Here is a 22,238-nt window from a genome sequence, read left to right as displayed (position 1 = left end):
TGGAATTTTATTTCTCACATGAAGTAAATCAAAGAGACTTTTGGAAATGTCTGTACCAAAATGAACACATTCAGGCAGCAGAAAAGGTTCCAGATTGGAAGAGGAGACAGCAAATGATGTTTTCAAGAAATAATTGAAAGACTGAAGCAAACAGGAAGAGTACACACCAAACAATTTAGCTTGGTCAGGTAGTATGTGCATTTCAAGTGTAATTCAAGCAATCAGTGGGAATTGCATCAACAGTAAAGAGTTTAACACATGCCTACAAGGCTGCCTGGGCTGTCAGCCCCATGGTCAACATTCAATTTTGCATCACCTGCTAGACAAGAACTTAATTCCATTATAGTCAGAATATATCTGAGCATTACAAGCTTAAGTGCTTCATATTCCCAACCACACAAGTATGGAATTCAGCAACATAACTGTTTTCTTTGCCTATGCTATTCTCAGTTTGCACCTTTCTCACCTCATTGTATGCCTGATGATTCTTTCATCTAGAAAAGAAACCATTTCAGGAAAAAAACAAGCTTTTTTTGCCCCCAGAGAAAATGAGCCTGCATTCAAATCAATGGGATTTTAGGATACAGCAAAGCATTTAGCTTTTATTAACTTTAATGGATTTTCACTATTGCACCCTTGGTAATTCATCTTTTGAAACTGAATCTTTTAGCTAACAAAGCAAAGAAGGCAATGTGGCAGCCCAAGAATTGCTCTTGAATTATGAACATCTCAGAAAGAAAGATTTCACAAATTAAATAGTGTTATTTATAAAGCAACTGCTGGGAGTTTTACTGGCAGGGCTGGCCCAGAAGCAGCAATCTGGAGTGAACTAGGAATAGTAGGGTCAGGCATTAGACAAAGACTGCAGAGCAAACCAGGAGGCAATGCCAAGAAGACATATATAATCTGGTTTAAAGAACAAGTCAAAACCAGATAAAAGGCAAGACCAAGGAGCAAGCTCAGGACTGAAGAGGAAGTTAGAATCAGAGGACAAACCAGAAGGCAGGATAGAATAAATGGTACAATAAAAACAATAAATGCTTTTTGAATTCTCAGGTGATCATATCGATAAAGATCCTGCTTTCTCAGTTTCCACCAGTTCTGGTACTTCCTATACCTCTCAACAGTTTTTTTCACCACTAAGATCCATCTTCAAGGTCTTGATATTGCTAAGAGTCCCAGGCTGTGTAAGGCTGCACTTCACTAACTTTCTAAATATATGACCTATGGATTATACCCTCATAGCATCTCATATATAAAATCTCAAAGTATTTCATTTATTGTCTTGGCAAGATGGTAGGCATCTGCTAACTTCTGGCATGTAATCACTTAAGGATTTCTTTTTATATCTCTTATTTTGAGCTTTTTGTCTTCGATGTAAAAGCTATTAATGCCAATTAACATGGTGAAAACTAAGGATTAGATAATCCATAACTTTGATGATAACTATATGGACCCTGAGATTCTTCTACACATATTCTTGAATTAGAGTATCCACAGAGTTTTGGTGGAACATTGATCCCTAGCTAACAAGATAACTAATCTCCCCAGAGCAGTATCTTCAGTTCTACATCAATAACTGAGGCTGCAATCCTATACACACTTTACCTGGGAGCACATTTCATAGAACATAATGGGATATACATTTGAGCAGACATAAATAGTACTGTGCTGTACATTTTGTAAAATGTGGGCTCAATCCATGGCTACCCATGGATAATCCATTTTTGGACTCATAGATGCATTTAGGAATTTGGGCATCTTCTGTGGGTCATCTATCTCTGTCATGTCTATAGATGTTAGGCTGTGCTGTATTGAGCAAAAGCTGGTGTGTAGTGGGCATAACATCTCTTTAACAGAGTGTAGTCTACTTTGACTAATTCCAATGAAACTAATGCTTTCTTTGAACATACATTTTGTGTACGTTCAAGTTTGTCTTTGGGCAAAGGGCACAGATAAATGTACAGGGACAGTCTTTAGTATTCACTGATGTATATGATGATTTAAATTATTTTTCTACCTCATGGAAATTAACAAATAGTGTGTATGGATTCTCCATACCCATTTGACAGCTAAAAGACTAGAAGAATCAACTCCTCCCTCTTAAATGCAATTGATTTAGGAATTTACTCAATGCTTTGAATATCTGAATGGGTGCCATATAGGTGGCAACTTGAAACAGATATACAGTATTTGGATATTTGGTCCACTTTTAATGCTATTTATACTTGATAGAACGTTGTTTGCATTTCATATGTATTTGTTGTTAAGGTTACATACAAATTCATGCACATAAATTTAGTTGGGGGTGTAGCATTGTGGGTGCCCCTGGGCACCACATTAGAAACCCCTTCATGGGCACCTGTGGATGCTGTGTTGTGCTCCCCTGCAATGTTTCCAGTTAATCATTCTTCTCCCCACTGGGTGCCTTTAGATGTTTCAGACATCAACATCCATCAGCCCTAGCCAACATATTTGATGACCAAGAACGTTGGGAGCTGTAGACCAAAACATCTGGAGGGTAACTGGTTGGGGAAGGCCGACCGAAATAATTGTCGGCTGGGGAGTCATTATGCATTCATTTATGGTCCAGGTGTGCAAAGTCACAGGGAGCTTTGAATGGTGCCTGCTGACCAGCTATCTGCTGGACAAGGAGAACAGGTCACTTTTTCTACTCTGCTAATAATGGAAGGGAAACTGACTTTGAGCAAGATCACTGGGAAGGCAGGCCTTAACCTGATCCCACACTTCATCAGTGGAGTCTTGATCAGGAGGAGAAACTTTGCGCTGAGGGAAAAATGTGTCTAAATGCATATAAAGGCGTTGACTTTTTTCAAGGACTTTGCCAATGTTAGTGATTTTTTTTCAAAATGAAATGGACCCAAAAAGGAAAGGTAGATTTATTTTCCCACAACTGAGGGGCAAGGTTTTTAAAAATAGCATGAATGACATTATTGAACTGCCAAACATAAATGATCTATGCACAGTTATTTATGCAAAAGACTTTTAGTAATCAGTAACAAACAAGTCCTTACTTTTACATTAATAGTCTCCTACATGTCTGCCATATGCCATCTGGAAAAAAGGCCTGAATTTTTAAACTATAATTATTTCATTCAGCCGGTGTTTGGAGTAACAACACAGAACTTGAAAAATAATCAGGAATAAATCCTGAAGCTTTATACAACAGTCATCTGTGCTGATATAAAGAAAAAGATGAGATTTTCTGCATGACTTATCTATTCTGTACTTGTCATTCCTTCCCAGAGTTCTTATGGGATCTTTAGATAATGTCATGAATCTCCATTTTTGTTTCTGTTTTTTCTTTTTTATCATTATTTTTTTCTTTCCTGGGTTGTTCTAGAACAGGGAAAATTAGGTATTATTTCTAAAAGTGAAAGAAAGTGTTTTTTCTGACTCTTGCAATTGTATTATTCTACTATATATAGCACAGCACCACCTAAAAGTTATGCAGCAGAAAAGCAAGAAAGGAAGAACTTTTGGGGCAGTGGTCAGATCACAGTTCTATAACAAAACAGAAAGCAGATACATTAGATGAATGTAAAAAAGCTTCATATTCTCCAGGATAAAAAGAGAATGTCCAAAACAAACACAAAACCAAAAAATACACACAAAAATATACTGTCTAGAAGAACTTCCATATATTGTTCTTTCAAAAAATCTCAGTCCTTTATTTATCCATGTCCATGTACACTAACTCCAGTGCTAGGATAGTATTCAGTCCATACATTTTTCCATAATTAATTATTAATGCTGCATTTGACCTTAAGCGGAGTATATTGTTTCGTGCTTTCATTAGTTCACTTATGAAAGTACGGACACACTGAACATTGCCTTATGACTTCCAAAGTAACTACCAGACAGATGCACTGGATTATATCCAATGAACTTTATATTATGATAAAAGAGCATTAGGTTTATATAATTACTTCATGTGCAGAATAGGGATAAAATTGTACTGTGTGTTTGTTTCTGCATATATATAAGGAAAAATATGGTTTTATTAACTCATTTTCCTATCTGTAGCCAATAAAATGCATGATATAAGCCAAAAGTATTGAAAAACAAATGATGACAAAGATGGGAAAATATAAAATGGAAATGGCTTGAATTCATGAATCACTAAATTGCAGAAAAAGAGCACTAGATGGAAAGGTTAGAAGTATTACTTTCTATTTGGACTTTCATTTAACCACAGTCGTTTAGTCTCATATTCAACAGTTCAGCAGAGTTTTAGTTTTCAGCAGGACTCCCATATGAACAATTTTTACATAACCTGGTACTTATTTTCGGCAATGTAATATGATGTTTGAGCAATGGCATTCATATATTTTGAATAGAGATAACAAAGACTATAAATTCTAGAAAAGTGGCCATTTTAGCCTATCTCAAGGTAACTTTCACTGGCACATCTTCCAAATCACATATTGCATCACTGGCCAACAGTGCTATCTTCTTGGTTGCATACACCAAACAGCGCAGTTACTATCTAAGTGAGTTTGAATGGACAAACATTCAATGTTTGTCCATTCAAAGTGGATTAAAAGTGGCAACACTGTGAAAAGAATTGGTCGACATACTCTCTCTGGAAATGCTGTCATTTTTTTCTAAAAAGCAATTTCTACAATATGTGAAACATTCTACGGTACAGGGAATGGGATTCAAAACTGCAACTACCTTACTGATGAACAGTGCAAAGTGAGGCTTCATAGATAGCATCAATGACATAGAGAAAAGGCATTTTCTCAGAACAGAAGACATCCTTTCTCCACCCTAGTATTGTAAATGGTATGCTGGTTTATTGTTTTAAGCTAAATGCCAGATAATTTCTTTGTATTGGCAACCATTGTGTTTCCCTATCTGTTCAAGTTTTCCCAAAATGCAGGAAATGTAAATTATTCAAATAGTCACATTTATGTGCTGCGGAAAAAAAGAGCAATGTGTTTCTATTGTCTCTATTGGGTATGTGGATTTTAAACTCAAAGATGAAGCAAAAACATGTAAGGATAGTAAAGAATAGTCTCTATCATTTTCAGGTTTGCTATTGACACAGAACACAACAAATGATGGTTGGATAATCAGGTCTCTAAGCACTTGGTCATTCTAGTCAGATACTTATAAAGTCCTCTATATAGTCAAGTGGTTATGCTTGACAGTGTCCTAGCAATGGAGTTTGCCCAGATGACTAGCCTTAATAGTTATTTAAGTGCACTTGTTTCGGATGTAACCTAACAGGTAATGCTACAGGTTGAAAAGAAAGAAAGCCATGCTTATCTGAGAGACCCATATCTTCCAGAAGTCAGATATAAAATCCTTTTCTGAGAGTGGGCATGTCCTTTTTCAGCTTGATTGGGTTATCATTGCTTCTTCCACAGCTTTCATCCTAGGTTCTGCTGATGTCCCAGGATATGTGCAGAATGCTCCATGTAATTTCCAGCCACACTTTGTTTACTAAATATGTCACGCCATGTACTACATGGGTAAGAAGAGATGAGTCTGCTGGATTCGATAGACTTTTGCTCTGGTCCAGAGGGCTCTCCTTGTAATTTTAAGGAAACTCTTTGACTTGAAGTGTACAAGTTTTACAAAATAACTTTCTTTCCAACTGTTCCAATTTGTTTATATCGGTTACCCAGAAGACATCATCAATTGCCTTACTATCTTCATAAATATAGTCAAATTTTCCATTTATTTATACATATTTATAAATCAGCACCATTCATTTGGGTTGCTCATTTCTACATTCATTTACTATGTAAAGGCACCACAGGTTCAGGTCAATGCAAACTTTACATTTTACTTTCATCTCCATTATTTCTTTCTATGGTGCTATAAATTGAAGGGGACCATAAGGGAGTTGAAAGAGAATGTTCAGTTCTGATGGACATTCCAAAGGTTTTAGAGATGAATCAGGGAAGGACAGTAACAGAAGAAACACGTCTAAGTGCATAGAAAATGTTTTTATTCTAATTACATTTAATAGTTCTGCACACATACATGCACATATGCAAGCCAAATAATGTTTCATCATTACAAAAGCCCAATAGAAATATAGTACCTGTGAGCTGTTACTTTTTAATGAGTATATGCTAACTTAAACAGAATATTGAAATATTTATGTTATTTATATGTCTGCATTAGATCTCTTCAGAGATCTATGCTAGTCCAGATGACCTACAGGTTAGATGTTAGTCTAAGACAAAATTCTTAGACTAACATCTAACAAAACAAAAATGCTTGTGAACTATAATGAAAGTGGAAGTAAAAAGACATAATCCAACCATACTTTGGATCTATAGATATATTTACTTTTCTGCTTCTTACATTTCATTTGTATTCTACTTGCTTTTCTGTTCTGTATTATTATACCCTGTTAGTGCAAGCTTGAGAAAAACAAAAGTATTCTATAACGTAGTTCCATACAATTTTTAAGTGAATATATTTTAGAATACTAACTTGTGGCCGCAGTGTGGAATGGAGGGGGATGATCCAGATCTTTGCTTTAACTCTTTAAAGCAATGATACCCATTTTTAGGTGGACAACCAGAATGTTGGGTACATGACAATATTAACGCATTTGTGTGTTAATACAGTAGTAATATCATGAAATCCCAGGTTAGATGTGCTTTCATATATTCTGTCTGCTCATCCTAGTCAAGCTGTAATTAGATTTGCTGTCATTAAAGCACCATTTGACCACTGTGCTATGATCGGTGTCACCTCTTTGCAAGAGCAGCAAACTTTGTTCCACTCTTCTCAAATGTTCTCTATAGCAGTTTTGGCTACTGACAAGTTTGTTGTATCATCAGGATTCAGAGGGCTTTAAAGCTACCATGGCTCACCACGCAGTCAAACCTTGTCACCCAAAGTTGTTAGCTTTTCAGTCCTTATATTTCCAATAGGACATAAGTATATTTTATGGTTTATCATTGTGTACATTGACTTCTCTATAAATAACTCCACCCCATTAGTTCCAAGAAGGTTGCTGAGGAAACACAGTATCTCTTGCCTTAATTTCATTCCTGTAGCTAAATTTATTAATTTTGGTTGATTTGTCATATGGGCTGAGACTAAAAGAATACAGCTGTTATGGGGATTTCTTTTTCAAACCTCTGGGAACCTGTAAAATTATCAGTTACCATGTGTGTTTTTCCCTTGGAAGCTGAATATTATTTCTGTGCTATACAAGTGAGGCACAGAAAGAAATGAAAAACAAAAGTGACATCCATTTTGGGGTCAAGAGAATAGAGACATATCTGTGGGAAATAGCAGGAAATGAGAATATCTTGATGAGGGTTCCTCCCTGACTTTTGAAAATTGAGAATGAAATTGTATGTGTATAAATTGCAGATGATCTAAGTCAGCAACCCCCCCCCCGACTAAACTATAGCCATTATTGTACATTATGAGCATAATGACAGGCTTTCAGGCAAGTTGTTTAAATATTGACTTTATTCGTATAGGTTTCTGACTGAGATGGAAAACATGTTGGATGGCTTCTTTGCTAGCATGACTAGAATTGTAATTCAGAAGCAGCGTGATAAGCAGAGCACACTGAACAGGTACACGCTGCAGGTATTATTGTTATTATCTTTTTGGGATGCTCTTTTAAAATAGTATCCTTCCAAGTTGTTAGCTTGGCTAATGTATTTCTTAGGAGGTGGATTCTGGAAACAGAATTAGTTGGATTCAGGGAAGGTCAGATTCAACATCCCCCTCAAAGTGCTCTTCTGGCACTTGAAAGATAGCAGTATAGCCACCAGGAACCAGCAGCGAGTCACAGTTGCTTGGAAGCTCTTTGTCCAGTCTGTTTTCTCTTATTTATTACACTTATAGCTGGACTTGTGGAAAACTCCCATTTCAGCTAATATTTCACATTTTGTAAGCCAGCTATTTCAAATACCTTTTCCTATTCCCTCCTAAGGCTGTACCCAACTACTGTATTCTAAAGCCATGCATCAGTGTGCTTTACTAGTGGAGAAGGAACTAGTAAGAGAAGTAGAGTACTACTACTACAGGGTAGAATACTACTACAAGAATAGTACTGTGACTTTCAGAAATATTCAGGCATCACACCACCATAATTATGATCAAAATCTCTTCACCAGAGTGCTTGGCTCAATTTTATAATAACTAAGACTAATAGCAGCATTAAAAACAAAAACAAATCAAACAAAACCCCTGAAATTGTGGGAGAATTAAGGGTCTTCACCAGGTATTTCAACCAGTACTCCTCATAGCCACCCACCTGACTTCATCTGGGATTGGCATCTAAAGAAAGATCTGCAATTCAGCTCTGAGGGTCTGGGAAGGTATATTTGGGAATAAACTATCCTTCTGGTAAATAGGTCTCCAAGCCACTTAGGACTTGTTAATAGTAGCATGTGCACAATACAAAACAGCAGCTTTAGTGTATATTGAAGAGCTGCTTAGACTCTGCTCAGAAGGAGAGGGTGTTTGTGCATGACTGTGTCAAGCAGGGAAGTGCAAACATCTTTGTTTATTTTTTATTGTGAAATTTAAAGTCAAATTCAATATTGAATCAAAAAGTAAAAATAAAATAGAATGCTACAGTTTGCTTCCATGTAAATGAACTTATTACCATGAATACATATATATTCTCTTATCTATCTTATATATGGCAGGATAGACTACTATTATTGATGATAATTATTCATAGACTTCAATAAAGGAAGCCGAAAAATATATGTTTTCATTTTTAAATTATGCCTAAAATTCATCTGTTCAAAAATCAAGAGTTTTATCAAGTCCTTCACCCATGTTATTGTGCATTGCCATTTATCCTTCCAGCATTGCTGTATTAGTTTTCTAGCTGTCAAAATAATTATGCTTCAAGAAGCAGACAGATAGTTAAGAACTTAATCTGTAAAGATGAAAGAACTTTCCAGCACATAATTGATTTGAATTTCTTCTTTACTCCCAAAAGGAAACAGCCAAAGCATATGAGTAGTAAGAGAAGCATTAGGTGTATTGCACATCCCACAATTGACCAATTTAATTATCTATTTATTGAAAAGGCATCGTGGCATCCAATATACTTCAGGTTTTGCTGAATGAGGCACAACCTAACATCCATTTACCTCTTCTGAAATAGATGCCAATGAAACACTCCACTGATTCCATTGAGGATCTAAAGCAAGAGGATTCTAAACCTGACCAAGAGAAAAGTCTAGTAATCTTAGTGGAAAAGGCAACATTTTGTAGAAGTCAACAAATGATATAAAGTGAGATCAGGAAAGCCAAATCCACCGTCTTTAACTGAAAGTCTGAACCTTCTCAAGGATATTCATGATGGAATGGACCCACAGGAATTTACAGAATAAATCATTAAGTTTTAAAAATGTTTTCCAGATATAAATAGAGGAATACCATGTAAAACATAAACAAGAATTGAGGTATTGCATTCATTTTAAGTGAACATTCCATACCCCATAAACTTAACTTTAAAGTTGTACATCTATCAATGCCAATGAGGTCTCATTGATTAGCTTACTTAAATCTAAATTATTTGAGATATATCACTGGGCACAAGTATTCCCAACTAATAATACATTTTGGACATAACCTGAATTGCTAGGTAACTAGCACACAGTATATAGTGTTTCCTTTGAATATAAGTTCTGATATTGACTAGTTAATAGAATAGCCAGATAACTATCCTGAATTATTCATTGATTGTATTAAAGCTGGAAATGCTGACTGGAGTTCTGAGATAAACAATAAAAGATCAAAACAACAGAAGACAACAGAAGAATAAGTTTAAAATCTATATAATTATACACAAATCCTGAAATATTAAAAATTTGTCAGAAAGAAGGTTCCAAACATAAATCAAATATCAGCAGAGAAAGTGGGCATTCTTATGTTCACAAAGAAAAAGAAAGGTGAAAATTTTGATCCTGATTCCAGTGTTTAAGGTTGAGTGTAAAATTTTTATCCATTTATGAAATTCTGCAGGAAAAAAACTGTTTTTCATTTTTACCAAAATAAAATTCCAGTAGCTTTTTCCAACAGCCTTCTCTACTTCCAAAGAAATAAGGGTAGTTTTATTTATTCCATATGGATTTGGTAATCAGATAAACTGCCACTCTGAATTTATCAGCCTCCTGTCTGTTTTTAATAAACCCCATATGAGCTGGTTGAACTAACATTGTAATAACTTGTTGTAGTCTATTAGCCAAAATTACAGTTATTATCTTAAATGTCCATGTTAATCAATGAACTAGTCCTATAGTTAACATAGAGAGCCTTTGAGCTGATGGGTGGTAAAGAAACGTAATAAATAATAAAATAATCAGTGTGATCTCTATCAGGTTTAGCAATTACAGTAATATAAGCACCTGACTCAAAAATGAAATTATAAAAGTGATAAAGCCTGTGAACTAAAAAAAAAGAAAATGCTTTATATCACTCAATTGGAAATCTCTTTTGATGAAGTCATTTCCCAGTTTTGAGAGTAGTTATTGCTTTTTAAATTCCTTCAGTGCACAAAGGTGCCAATAAAGATTGCACTTTTATAGTATCTAAACAGAAGATTAACATGAGCAAAGGAAGCTTCCATAACTTGTTCATAATATTTCCCTGCAATAAAATTCTGATTTTATTTCATTATTTATTTTTACAGATCAAGAGTTTATGTCTTTAGGATTAGTATATGTCTTGTCACTATCATCTTTAATCATTAAAATATTGTTTTAAATCTTTTCGTTGCTTGACCTAATGGGCCAAAATCTTACTGAGGCATTTTCCATTCTTCAGTAATGCATCTTAAACAGGTAGAAGGATAAGTGGCCCGGGATGCCCCTTCTGACTCGCTCTGTTTCTGTGTTTTTATAAGTAATAATATGGCCCTGGATGAAGTTTTAATAGCCTTTCACTCAGTGAAGATAGATGTATCCTCAGTAATTTCCAAATAAACCTGTAATTCAGAAAAAAATGAATTTTTGAAAGGATCATAATTCAACCAAGAAACTTTAAAGCAGCAAAATTGGTATGCCTTGGCCAATTTGTAAATTGAAACTCCAAGTAAACAGGAGTGTTATCTGATATTAGCAGTGTTTCAATCCTACCTAAGGATCTAAGTTGGGGTAGCAATGATGTGAATTGCAAATGTCACCATTGCTGGCATTACACCAGCCAGAGTCGCCCAGGAAGCTATTTAATGAGATATTAAGATGAGATGCTATAAATAAGCCTGCACCACCATCACCACTGCCCAGTAAAATTGTAATATGCTGATCAAGCAACTTTCTGGAAAAAAACCATGAAACATACCTAAAGAGCCATACACATTAATTAAAATAATTCTCATTGTGTTTCAACCTTAGAGTCAACCTTAGAATCAATCATTGTCTGCCAAAATGAAAATAATGAAAATGAAAATAAAAGTCATTTATGGATTAATATCACTAGTCTTTTAAACCTAGTCAAAATATCTATTATATAAGTCTCTTCACCTATTGTCTTATCAGCTGATGTTTGTTGCCATCATGTGCATTTCATGTAGCAAAGCCACAGTAGTGCTATGATCCTTTAGTATGGAAAACACTTTCTTCTGTCCATGTGACTTCTACAGTCATTTAACATTTCAATAAGTCACTTAAAACATGAAATAATGGTAAATATGTTGTAAGCTGTTATGCACATACATATCTTCCTCTCTGTACAAGGATGCCTATTTCTAATCAAAGTCTAAGTCATATAATTCATTGTATATTAATAAGGAAAAAAAGAGAAGGAAATAATGAATGAAAAATACCACCACTAGCATCAACAGGAAGACAAAACATTTCAGTTTCCACTAAGATAATGGTTTAAACCATTGTACTCAACATTATATTGTACATTGTACTGATCTATTATATTACTCTGTATTTAAAAACAGAGGCTGAAAAAGCAAAGTGTGTAAGAGAAGAACAGATAAACAAATCAAGGCAAGATGCACAGAACTTTAACTGGTCAAATTAAAATTAAATTAAATTTAAATTTAAAAAGTCAGGAGCAATGAAAAAAGCCAGATCAGAAAGTGTCTTCTGAGTGGGGTAGTTTGTCCCCACCACCCATCAAAAATAATTTTGTAGCTTCTGGAGATTGAAACATCTTCAATTATCTTTGCAAATGAACAGTAAAGATGGCTGATAACTGTATATAATATGGAAACTATATCTCTCATGCTGCTCATCTATTCATACAATTTCTTCTCTAATGAGACATTTTTCTAGAACAATCCAATAGAGCATAATTTTGTCTGATCCCCACCAGGACTGGCCCATTTGCCTGGCTGCACAGAATAGATATTCTTTAGTTGAAGTGCACAGAAATTTGAAAATGACAGCTTTCACTGTCAGCCTCACATTGGCCTGGTTTACATAAATATAGAAATCTTATGATATTTTGAAAATATCCCAAAGAACCAAATCTGTAAATTACATCAACCATACCTCTGGAGGCTGCTCAAACAGCATTCTCAAATCAGCTGTTTGTGAAACATGAGCTAAACTATTCTTGTGGGACCCATGCGTGACATCCATATCTTCCAAGTTTGCCACTCTTGTTTCCATCATCTTAAGGAATATAGAATCCACAGATTCCCTGCAGTGTTTTGAATGAGTCCTGCGGCTGTCCTATCTTCTTAGACTGCTGAGATATCTCTGTTGATTACTAAGATAATTCCAGTGACAGATTTTTCAGCAAAGAAATGGTTTTGTCTTCACCTCCCTCTCCTAGCACTGTCTTAGGCATTTTGGAAAGCAACTACTTAAGTGGGCTTGTGGAAGCCCATTGCCTTTTTAGGTTTAGGAAGCAGCCAAGCTCAAGCACTTTTTAAACATTCCTGAATAAAATAAAATTACTAGAAGCAAACAGCAACAAACATAAACACAACATAGCCTAATGAACAGTCCACCCACTCCCACAAAGAAGCAATGTAAGTGTTGATGTCTGAATAGTAAAATTGTGTTCTTAGTTATGTTTTAAAAGTTGTAAAGTAGGGAACAGGACTGATGCCAACTTGCTTACATTACCATCTTGCCCAAACATCAGCAACACTTAATCTTGACAAAGTTGTCTGAATTTCATCTCAAAGCCTGTTATGACCTGAATCTGTATGAGACTGAAAACTTTGGTTCAGTCCATGCATATATTCATGCACGATTTTCCAAATGTGCATATCAACTGTACATATCTTTTCTCTCACCGATTAAAGCACATTTATGTGTATATTTCAAGAGGACATATTTTGCATGCACCTTTTTTTTCCAGTGATACACATGCTAGACATTTCTGGGTCTTCAAATTGCACCACGTGTCTGGAATTTTACAGGGTTAAAGCAGCAATTATGTCCAAACTTATGTTTGATCTGGAAAGTATGAACTTGGTAAATCCTTATCAAAAATAACCTGGCATGTATTTCTCACCCTTAGTGTCAGGTGCCAGAGTCATCTCTGGGTTCCACACAGCGACCTAGAGTGAAGCATGCCAGCCATATTGGCAGACTTCCACCCCCCCCCCAAGCAGACCCCTCTCCAAGCCTCCAGAGTTCATGATTCTGTAATATGTATGCCACCCCTAGAGAAAAGAAAACCCATAGACCACATCAAGGCCATCCATGATCCTTTAGCCTATTCTAGTTTGCACTTAGTCTTCAAGATGGCTGGAAGAGTCTAGTTCCCCTCTCCCAGCTTTCCCACATAGATCTCAGCAATATATATCAGATTGAAATGGCTGCATTGAGAAAGGTGAGGGAGAGAATGTTCTGAAGAGGTGGATTTGCTCTTTCTTTTATGTTAGGAATAAAAGGACACTTTGAAAATACAGGGCATAGGTTTGGCTTGGGGGAGGTACTATACAGGAAGTCCCCAGGTTACAAATGAGTTCTGTTCCTAAGAAAATGGAAATTTGTCTTTAAGGTGAATTTGTATGTAGGTCAGATCATGTATAGTCAGCACTCCATATTTGTGAGAGTTAGGGATGCAGGTCCCCCATGACAGTGGAAAAATATCTCTAGCCACCACTCTAGCCGCAAATATGTCTAACTCCCCCGCGCCCCCTTTTTGCAGCAAGGAAATTTCAGAGAGAATTTCCCTCTCCAGATGGGCTAGGCAGGAAGGCATGATTAGGAGACTTCCCTCTCTGCCTTTACACTTCCTCTTGCTCTGTGGTGTTGATAATTTTCTGCAGGAATTTTTGAAACAATAGGCTTTATGGTAGTTTATTCATAAGTGTGGTTTGTTCTTAACTTGGATATTCATAACTCAGGGACGGCCAGTGTTTTTTCAGGTGCTCCTATAAAGGAGACGTAGCACCATGAACTTTTAGGAATACTTTCCATCACTTGCTGCACTGAACTCAACTAGGTAGGAGCTATCAGGGCATTTTCTTTAAGCCCATGCACATTCTTCATCTAGATCATGGGATGTCCACAAGGACATGGATTAGCTGTGTTTGGCTACCTAGAATAGAATCAAATGTACAACATTGTCCACTAATTTGCAAGTCATTTGATCTAAAGAATGATTCTGTCTGTATAGCAGAAGTAATTTGCCATACATTTCTCTGTATGAACTTAATTGCTATTTTTAAATAAATCATGGATATAACTGATGGCTTTTAATTAAGATTTCCCCCCTCTTCCATAGAACATAATTTATGTGGAAGAAACTTGACATGTCAGTGCTGACAGTTATCTGAATCTCCATTCTACCTCTGTTTAGTGAGCCTTATTAACTCCTGTAATTGACCCATTCTTCATACTTTAGAACTGAAATTATTTTCAAAGACATATGAAAAATGTCATCATTAGGATGTGATTGAATTCTGTGAGTAAAACTTACATGCTTAATGATTACCTAGGTAATTGTATTGACATTTTAAAGCAGAAAATTGAACTCTCATTGAGTAAGTTCAATGGAACTTTACTTTTTTCTCAAATTTTGCACATGCATTTTATCAATTAATTTCAAACTGCTTAACCCTTCATGTGTGGATTACTCTTTATATTAGCTATGAACATTTATTTTTCTTATTGGTATTTATATTTTTAACTAATCCCCAAATAGTTCTAGAAAACATGCATTATCTCTAGGCGTTGATGTGATTATTTATTTTCAAAAATGTGGGTACATCCCATTGGCTCTGGCATTTTGAAAAATCTCCATCAAATTTTAAACTCTACCATGGCAGGCATCTTTTTTGTTTATTTGTTTTCTATGTTTGTTTGGACATATGTAGACTGGCTTAAGGGTCAACAATCTTTGTGTTAGCAGAAACTGTTAACCTGTCCTTCTTGGAAAATTTTATTAAAAGACTTAAAATAACCTTACACATGGCATTATCTTGGCAGGGGACAACTGTAAGTCCATTGACTACAACAAGATGAAAAATTTACTGCTGGATATACAAAACAGAAGATACATGCTACAAACAAGAGAAAGGAGTGTTGAAGATAAAATGGCTCTGAAGAAATTATTGGTGGATCAGATGTTTAAATACTACGATTCGGACAACAATGGTCTTGTGGATAGCAATGAACTGACACAGGTAAATGCTTTGATTATATTTTCATTATTCCATACAGTAGGATCTTAACAGGTCCGTTTATTTTGAGAAAGAAAAGAAAATCTACTCAGCAACCAGCATTAGGATGTATCTAATCAGCTTCCTGCTGGACATGTTATACTTCAGGAGTCTGTTTTTGAAAATTGTATCCTGAGCAGAACATGTCTTCCATTATAAAATTTGTTTCATTAATGTTATCTTCTTCAAGAGCAACAACAACAAACTGCAAAGGAAAACATCAGTATGAAAGCACTAAACTACTATTTATTAGTATAGTTTATTTTGGTTGTAAGGGTTTCATTTGGTCCCATGGTTCACACTGTCATCCACGTATATGTGTTAAATAACAAAGCAAACTTGTATTAATGATTGTGAATGATTGTGTTAATACATATCAATGGGGATGGAAAAGAAATTCATTTGGTTCATATTATAATAGACACTGACCTAATTTACACTTCCTGAACCAATACATGGACAAGAACTTAATTATCTTTATAGTTCTCTGATTTTGCAATGTAGACATGCATATAAAAATGGATACAGTAGGGAAAATGTATACAAAAATGTGTCTGAGTGTTCATCTGGAGTTTTATTGATTGTTTAATAAATGAATATAGAAATGGTTTAGAACAAACATGTGCTTCAGAAAGCTCCAGGCTGTAGAATGGTCACTGCTGGCATCTTGTGCCCTTTAGAGCTTTGTATAATAGCATCTCAGACCTATCATAGTTTTCACATTCTATGATGTTTTGGCTCCAGTATTTGCATTCTTAATATCTATCAGAGGAGATAGAAAAAATTTATAAATGCCAACTATAGTTTGTGTATCTGAGGAACTAGGCAATAAAAGACAAAATGAATGCCAAAAATGTTGGTTTTTAAGAAGCTGTGAGAGTCTTCAGAGGCTCTATAACAAGCTAAGTACCCTTTGATATTGGCTTAGGAACAGGTCTGCATATAATTAAACTGTAATATTTTTCACAGGAAATGTGTCAGCCCATAAGCATATAGTTCTGATTTTCTGTGATTCTCCCAGTTCCCCCTTTTCCATAAAATGATTTCGTAAATCGAGTCAAATTCAACCATATGTGATTTGCTCATAACACTGTATATTCTATGTATGGATAGTACTCACTGTAGATAAACAATATTTTTAAAATAAATGAACAAATGTATAGACCCTGCTGTTTAATGCAGTGTGCAGGATTGGTTCACATAAAGTGAGAAACCCTGGCTTCTCATTACTTGATGCACTTACATGAGCCATAGACTTGTGTGCTCAACCCTGCATTGTATACCAGAGCAAAAGATCAAAAGTTTCCACTTGCAGTTTTAAATTGATCAAAGCACCCAGTGACATTCATACTCTGAAGCTGTGTCTTGTGTAAAGTATTTTTTGAGAGCAATCAAGAATCTGAATCCAATGTGTCCTCCTGCTAATTCTCACTAAGATATGTGTTATCCTATCAGTTATTTACTTAATTGGTTTCCAGCCTCCCTGTCACCCAGATGATGGCACTCAGAAAATGACACTCAATCACAAACTCGATTAAAGCAAGAATAAAACAATGCATTTAAATGCAATAAAAGCATTGAACCTAACAGACACTGCTTGAATTAAATGGCCTTCACTTGCAGTTGGAAGGATAGCAGAGAAAAGAGGAACCAAGGGGAGTTCTACAGCCTGGGAGTGGGCACTGTGAGGCCCTCTTCCATTGCCACCAAGCACCTCTGGAGGTACCAGCAATATGAAAGGTACCATAGATATTAGGACCCAGTCAGACTCTTATGAGAAAAGGCCTGGTTACAAGCAGTATAGGGCTATAAAAGTCATAATCATCACTCTGAGCTCTACCCAGAAATAGATTAGTATCAAGTGAAGTTATTGTAACAAGGACGACACATGGTCCATGTATCAGGTCCCAGTCAGCAGGCAGGCCACAGGATTTTGAACCATCTGAAAGTTTTGGGCAGTTTTCAAGGACAGGCCCACATGGAGGGAATTACAGTAATCCAAATGGGATGCAACTAAAGCATTAGTGTGGGTAGATCAGTTATCTCTATGAAATGGTGCAGTAGACACACTAGTCTCTGGGCATCCATGTTCAGGACTAAAACCAGCAATATACCCAAATTGTTATCCTTCAAGAGGAGTGTAATCCCATCTAGCACAGGAGTTTTCTATTTCTGTTCTGCCTTTTGATTAACCAAAAGCACCCCAATTAATCTGAATTAAGCTTCAATGTATTTGCCTTAATTGCATCCACTATGGACATCAGGCACTGATTTAGAACCAGAAAGGTTTACTTGGGTTTAGATGGAATGGAGAGATAGAGTTGCATGTAATCAGTGTACTGGCGGCACTGATGTTCAGAGTGCTAGATAATCTCTCCCAGCACTGTCACATACATACTAAATCTCATGAAGGAATAAGATGGAATCCTGGAGGACGTCTCAGGCCAATGGTCACACCAATGAGTAGAAACTGCCCATCTTCACCTCCTGGAATTGCTCCTTCAAGAGGCCCTGGGGTTATCATATAAACACTGCCTCTCCATCTGAGAGAGATGCTTCAGAAGCAGTATCGCTGCAGTTGATGGTATTGGAAATGAATGAGAAGGCCAGCAGAACTAATTGGAACACAATCTGGCTGTTTAGGTCCCAGTGTAGATCATCCACTAAGATAACCAAAGCACCGTCTGTATAATAACCAAGTCTGCAGCAAGCTAGACATAGATTTGGATGATTCACTTCATCTAGAAATCCTTGGGGTTGTGAAGCCATCATATGCATCAGAACCTGGCTAAACCATAGAATATTAGAGACTGGCCAGGAATTATCCAACACAGTGGAATTCAGGGAGTTTTTTTGTTTAGCAGAGTCCTTACAATGGCTACTTTTAGGAAATCATAGCTTGCCATAAAGTGGTGTTTACCAGTATCCTTAACCACTCGACCCATTAGAATTGTATAGTTGCTGTGAACTAAAGTTTTTCACTTTTTGTAAATGCTGTTGAAAACTATGAAGGGAAAAGATGAAATTGGTTCTTGCCTCATCATGCATTGCTCCATTTTTTAAATATTTCCTAGAATTATAGATTTGTGGGAATTTAATCAGCACTCTTGTGGCTTTGTTTGGAGCAAATGCCACCTTGACAAATATTCTCTTAACATTAGATAGAAAAGGCCTCATGGATAGTTAATTCCCTCTATATGTACATCTCAGGGACAGGAGAAAAAAATTATATTTCTCAAACAAGTGCTAGCTAGTCATTTCACCTTAGTCCATGTGTGTACACTACAAATCCAACACATCATTTTACATGATTGGCAGTCTTTGTGCAAGCAGAATCAGTCTGGAAGAGTAGTTCTGAATGTCAAGAGTAAGAACTATTTGCTGAGTGCTCTAGATAAATTTGGATATAGCTGGGTCAAGCCCATGTCTTTTAGCATCCATTCATCCTACCTTATGATGATCACTCACCCTATGGATAAACCTTGGTGTTGAGAGATTATATTGCTATATGATTATAAAAACTAAATAGTTCAAAAAAGGTCATAATGGTTTTCTTCTCCATATGACCTGCCCCATTACTTCCATTTTCTCTTCTTTTCTGAAAACTGATATCTGAGGAAGTGGAAATTGAAGATTTGTTTTTAAATATTAATGTTTAATATTAGTGATCAATATCACAGTGCAGTCTTTATAATAAGTATGGAACAGGTTCCATGGACTGAGATAGTCCTTGCAATCACTATGGCTCCATTCAGTCAAGTCAAAATGGAACCAGGCCTAGAATGGTTCAGGCAAAAGGATGCTGTGTGCACAGCTTTCCGATACTTGATTATTCCACCCAGCATCTTGAGCTACATGCATAGTTACTGGTATGCATTTGTGAACTGCATCCTGCCTTAATGAGATGGTTGGTGCTGTCAGTGATCAAGGAACTGGCAAAATGAATACAGCCCTACTTTCCCTATAAACAGAAAATTGGTATTGACACAGCAAATAAGCTGGTGGTACAAGATTGGAAATGCAGGATTGTATATGTACCTTACTGCTGCACTGGAAATAAAGGCTTGGTTCCAGACTTGGTCATACTTAGAGGAAACCCAAGGAAAGCATGACTAACCCAAGTTCCATTGATTTTCATGGTTTATTCTAAGTATGACTAAATCTGGAACAAACTCATTTGCTACATTAGCAGAAGTGTTCTCCTATTAACAAGTTGTTTATTGAATTCCTATCATGAATGAGTTCTAAAAATATTTTGTGGTATTATGTATTATGTGGTAAATCAAAAAGTCCATAGGCATAAATGAATACATCATTGTCTTCTTTAACTTGTACTCAGTTTTATATATTACACATAGAAATGCATCATTGAAGGCTAGGAAGCCAAACAAAACCATCTCTTTCAGTATCACTACATCAAGAACAAGATTTTAGACACTCTTCCCTTTTTTAATCATTTCCAATAGCACAAGAAAGATTTTACTAGTTGCTGTTGCTTTTGTTAGAAGTAGCAAAACCCCTGCTGACTCTTCCATTCCAACATTAGTATAACTAACACATGCATGTAGAAAGAGTAAAGTATTTTAAGTACATCATCTCAAACCTAAATACTGAAGAAAGAAAAGCGATAACTCCTACCTGTGAAGAAATCAAAGTAATCTTAAATACATCCTGAATAATAAAGGCCAAAGAAAGCTGTATCTGTTCAGGTTCTAAAGGTTTCATTTGTTTCTTGGTTACCTTTGTGGTTTCCAAAGAAATACTCTGTACCATAATTACATCCTTTGTCATAAATAAATGCTTCTCTGAACAACAAAAATACTTCTTGATGCAATAATATAATACACAGATTCTGGAACTTGTTGACAGTCATTAGAGGAGTATGTGTGTTATGTGCAGCTATGCTCTTTATTATTTAAGAAGAGCATGAAAAAAGGGATTCCCCCACCCCAACACACAGAGCAACATTTGGTTGTTATGGTACAGAATACCTGCACGGAATTGGAAGTCCTTTATATACAAATTGAGGAACATATCACAAAAGTCTAAAGAATACCCAAAAAGCTTCCACTATTGAATGGTATATAAGTAAGTAAGTAAGTAAGTAAGTAAGTAAGTAAGTAAGTAAATAAAGGCTGCATCCAGGCATCAAATTATAGCAATAACATACATATGAACACTTAGAAACCTTTTCTATGAGCTGTTGGCCAGTTTGACCCATAGAATCATAGAATAGTAGGGTCAGACGGAACCAAGAAGGCCAGTGGCTCCAACCCCCTGCTGGTGGTGTTGCTTCTGTGGAGCTTCTGGATCACAAGCCTGTATTCTGAAATACTTTGCAATATTCATTAACAGCAGGAGCCTATGTAACTCTCTTCAAAAAGAAGTACCACCAAGTTCAATGTGTCTGTACTGTGTGTAAGCCTGCACCTTAATTTAAAGCACGCCATTGTACAACTTGTAAAACCTCTGCTATCAGACTGTGGGAGAAGACTTAATGACAGGTGTAATGGTGAGGCATCACACCAACACCACCACTGCCAGGAGTCCCCACCTCCTGGCAGTCTGTGGGGTGAGAAGGAACACTCCCCCAATTCTTCATGAAACAAAATGCACTGGACCAGCACATTTTGATCCAAGTTTTGGGAGAAAAGGAAACTTTATTAAACTACCACACAAACAATCCGGATGGGAAGTTCAAACAACTACACATGCACACTGGGAAGGGAAAGGGGACAAGGGAAGGGGAAGTTGGATAGCAGCTCACCACAGATGGTCTACAAATTCAGGGAACAAGCCCCTTCCCTTCCATTTGGCCACCCCAGACCCTAAAATAACAAGATTTAGTATTCTAAAACCTAGCAACTAGCCGAATACTTAACAGGTCTTCTCAGAAGTCACCGATCCAGATTCCAATGAGCAGGACCTCCGACAGCAGACGTAACTCCCTCTGCAAAAACATGCACAGCCTGGTCCAAGAGCCCTCCTTTTATTCCCTCCCAAAGCAATGAAACCATTTGATTCATGACATGACATTTCCAGAGCCTCCAGATGGGAATCCACCCCCAGGGAGGACGTGGCTATCCTTGAGGATCTCCAAACACTCAGGTGTTTTTCTCCCTCCCTCCAACCTAGGCACCAGCCCATCCCTGAAGTGGCCGCCTGTGCCTTGCTGGCTTGTCGCAGCTCTTAACCTTTTCTTTTCCGCCTAGGATCCAGTACCCTTTCTGTTGCAATAGGACATGGATGCGTAAAGACAGCACACGTGTGATATGGCACATCAGGAACCACTTTTGAAATGTAGGGACTTTCAGAAGGATCATGTGGCCTGGCACATGGTGAATGTGTTGTAAATAACTGATGATTTTAGAAAAAGAGGGAGGGAGGAGAGAGGGAGGGAGGGAGGGAGGACAGAGAGAAAAACATCCATCTGAGTTTGAAAGTTTAAAAGGAATACATTTCAAAAGGGGCTTTTGAGGTCCATGCACTATCTGTATTCCTTTCTGAATTTCAGCTATTAATTCTTTTCCCACCAGTTTGACACTGAGATTTCTTCAGCTGCTGCAGGGTGATGTTGCTTCTTGTTTTATTTATTACAATTTCTTCTTCCAAATAGTGGAGC

At 36.6% G+C, this 22,238-nt stretch overlaps 1 protein-coding gene across 3 annotated transcripts in view; it reads left to right on the top strand.

Annotated features, from left to right (window-relative positions):
* FSTL5 (follistatin like 5) overlaps positions 1-22,238 on the top strand; it is a 356,934-nt gene that overhangs the window by 171,469 nt on the left and 163,227 nt on the right. For all 3 annotated transcript variants that reach the window (XM_044430808.1, XM_044430807.1, XM_044430806.1), the window contains exon 4: positions 15,384-15,580. In XM_044430808.1, the coding sequence (XP_044286743.1) occupies positions 15,384-15,580 (197 nt within the window). The remainder of the gene's footprint in view (positions 1-15,383; positions 15,581-22,238) is intronic.

Source organism: Varanus komodoensis, unplaced genomic scaffold (assembly GCF_004798865.1).
Source record: "Varanus komodoensis strain SLA01 unplaced genomic scaffold, ASM479886v1 scaffold21, whole genome shotgun sequence".
Classification (NCBI taxonomy): domain Eukaryota; kingdom Metazoa; phylum Chordata; class Lepidosauria; order Squamata; family Varanidae; genus Varanus; species Varanus komodoensis.
The sequence above is the reverse complement of the archived record's forward strand: the minus strand, read 5'-3'. Positions and strand labels throughout refer to the sequence as shown.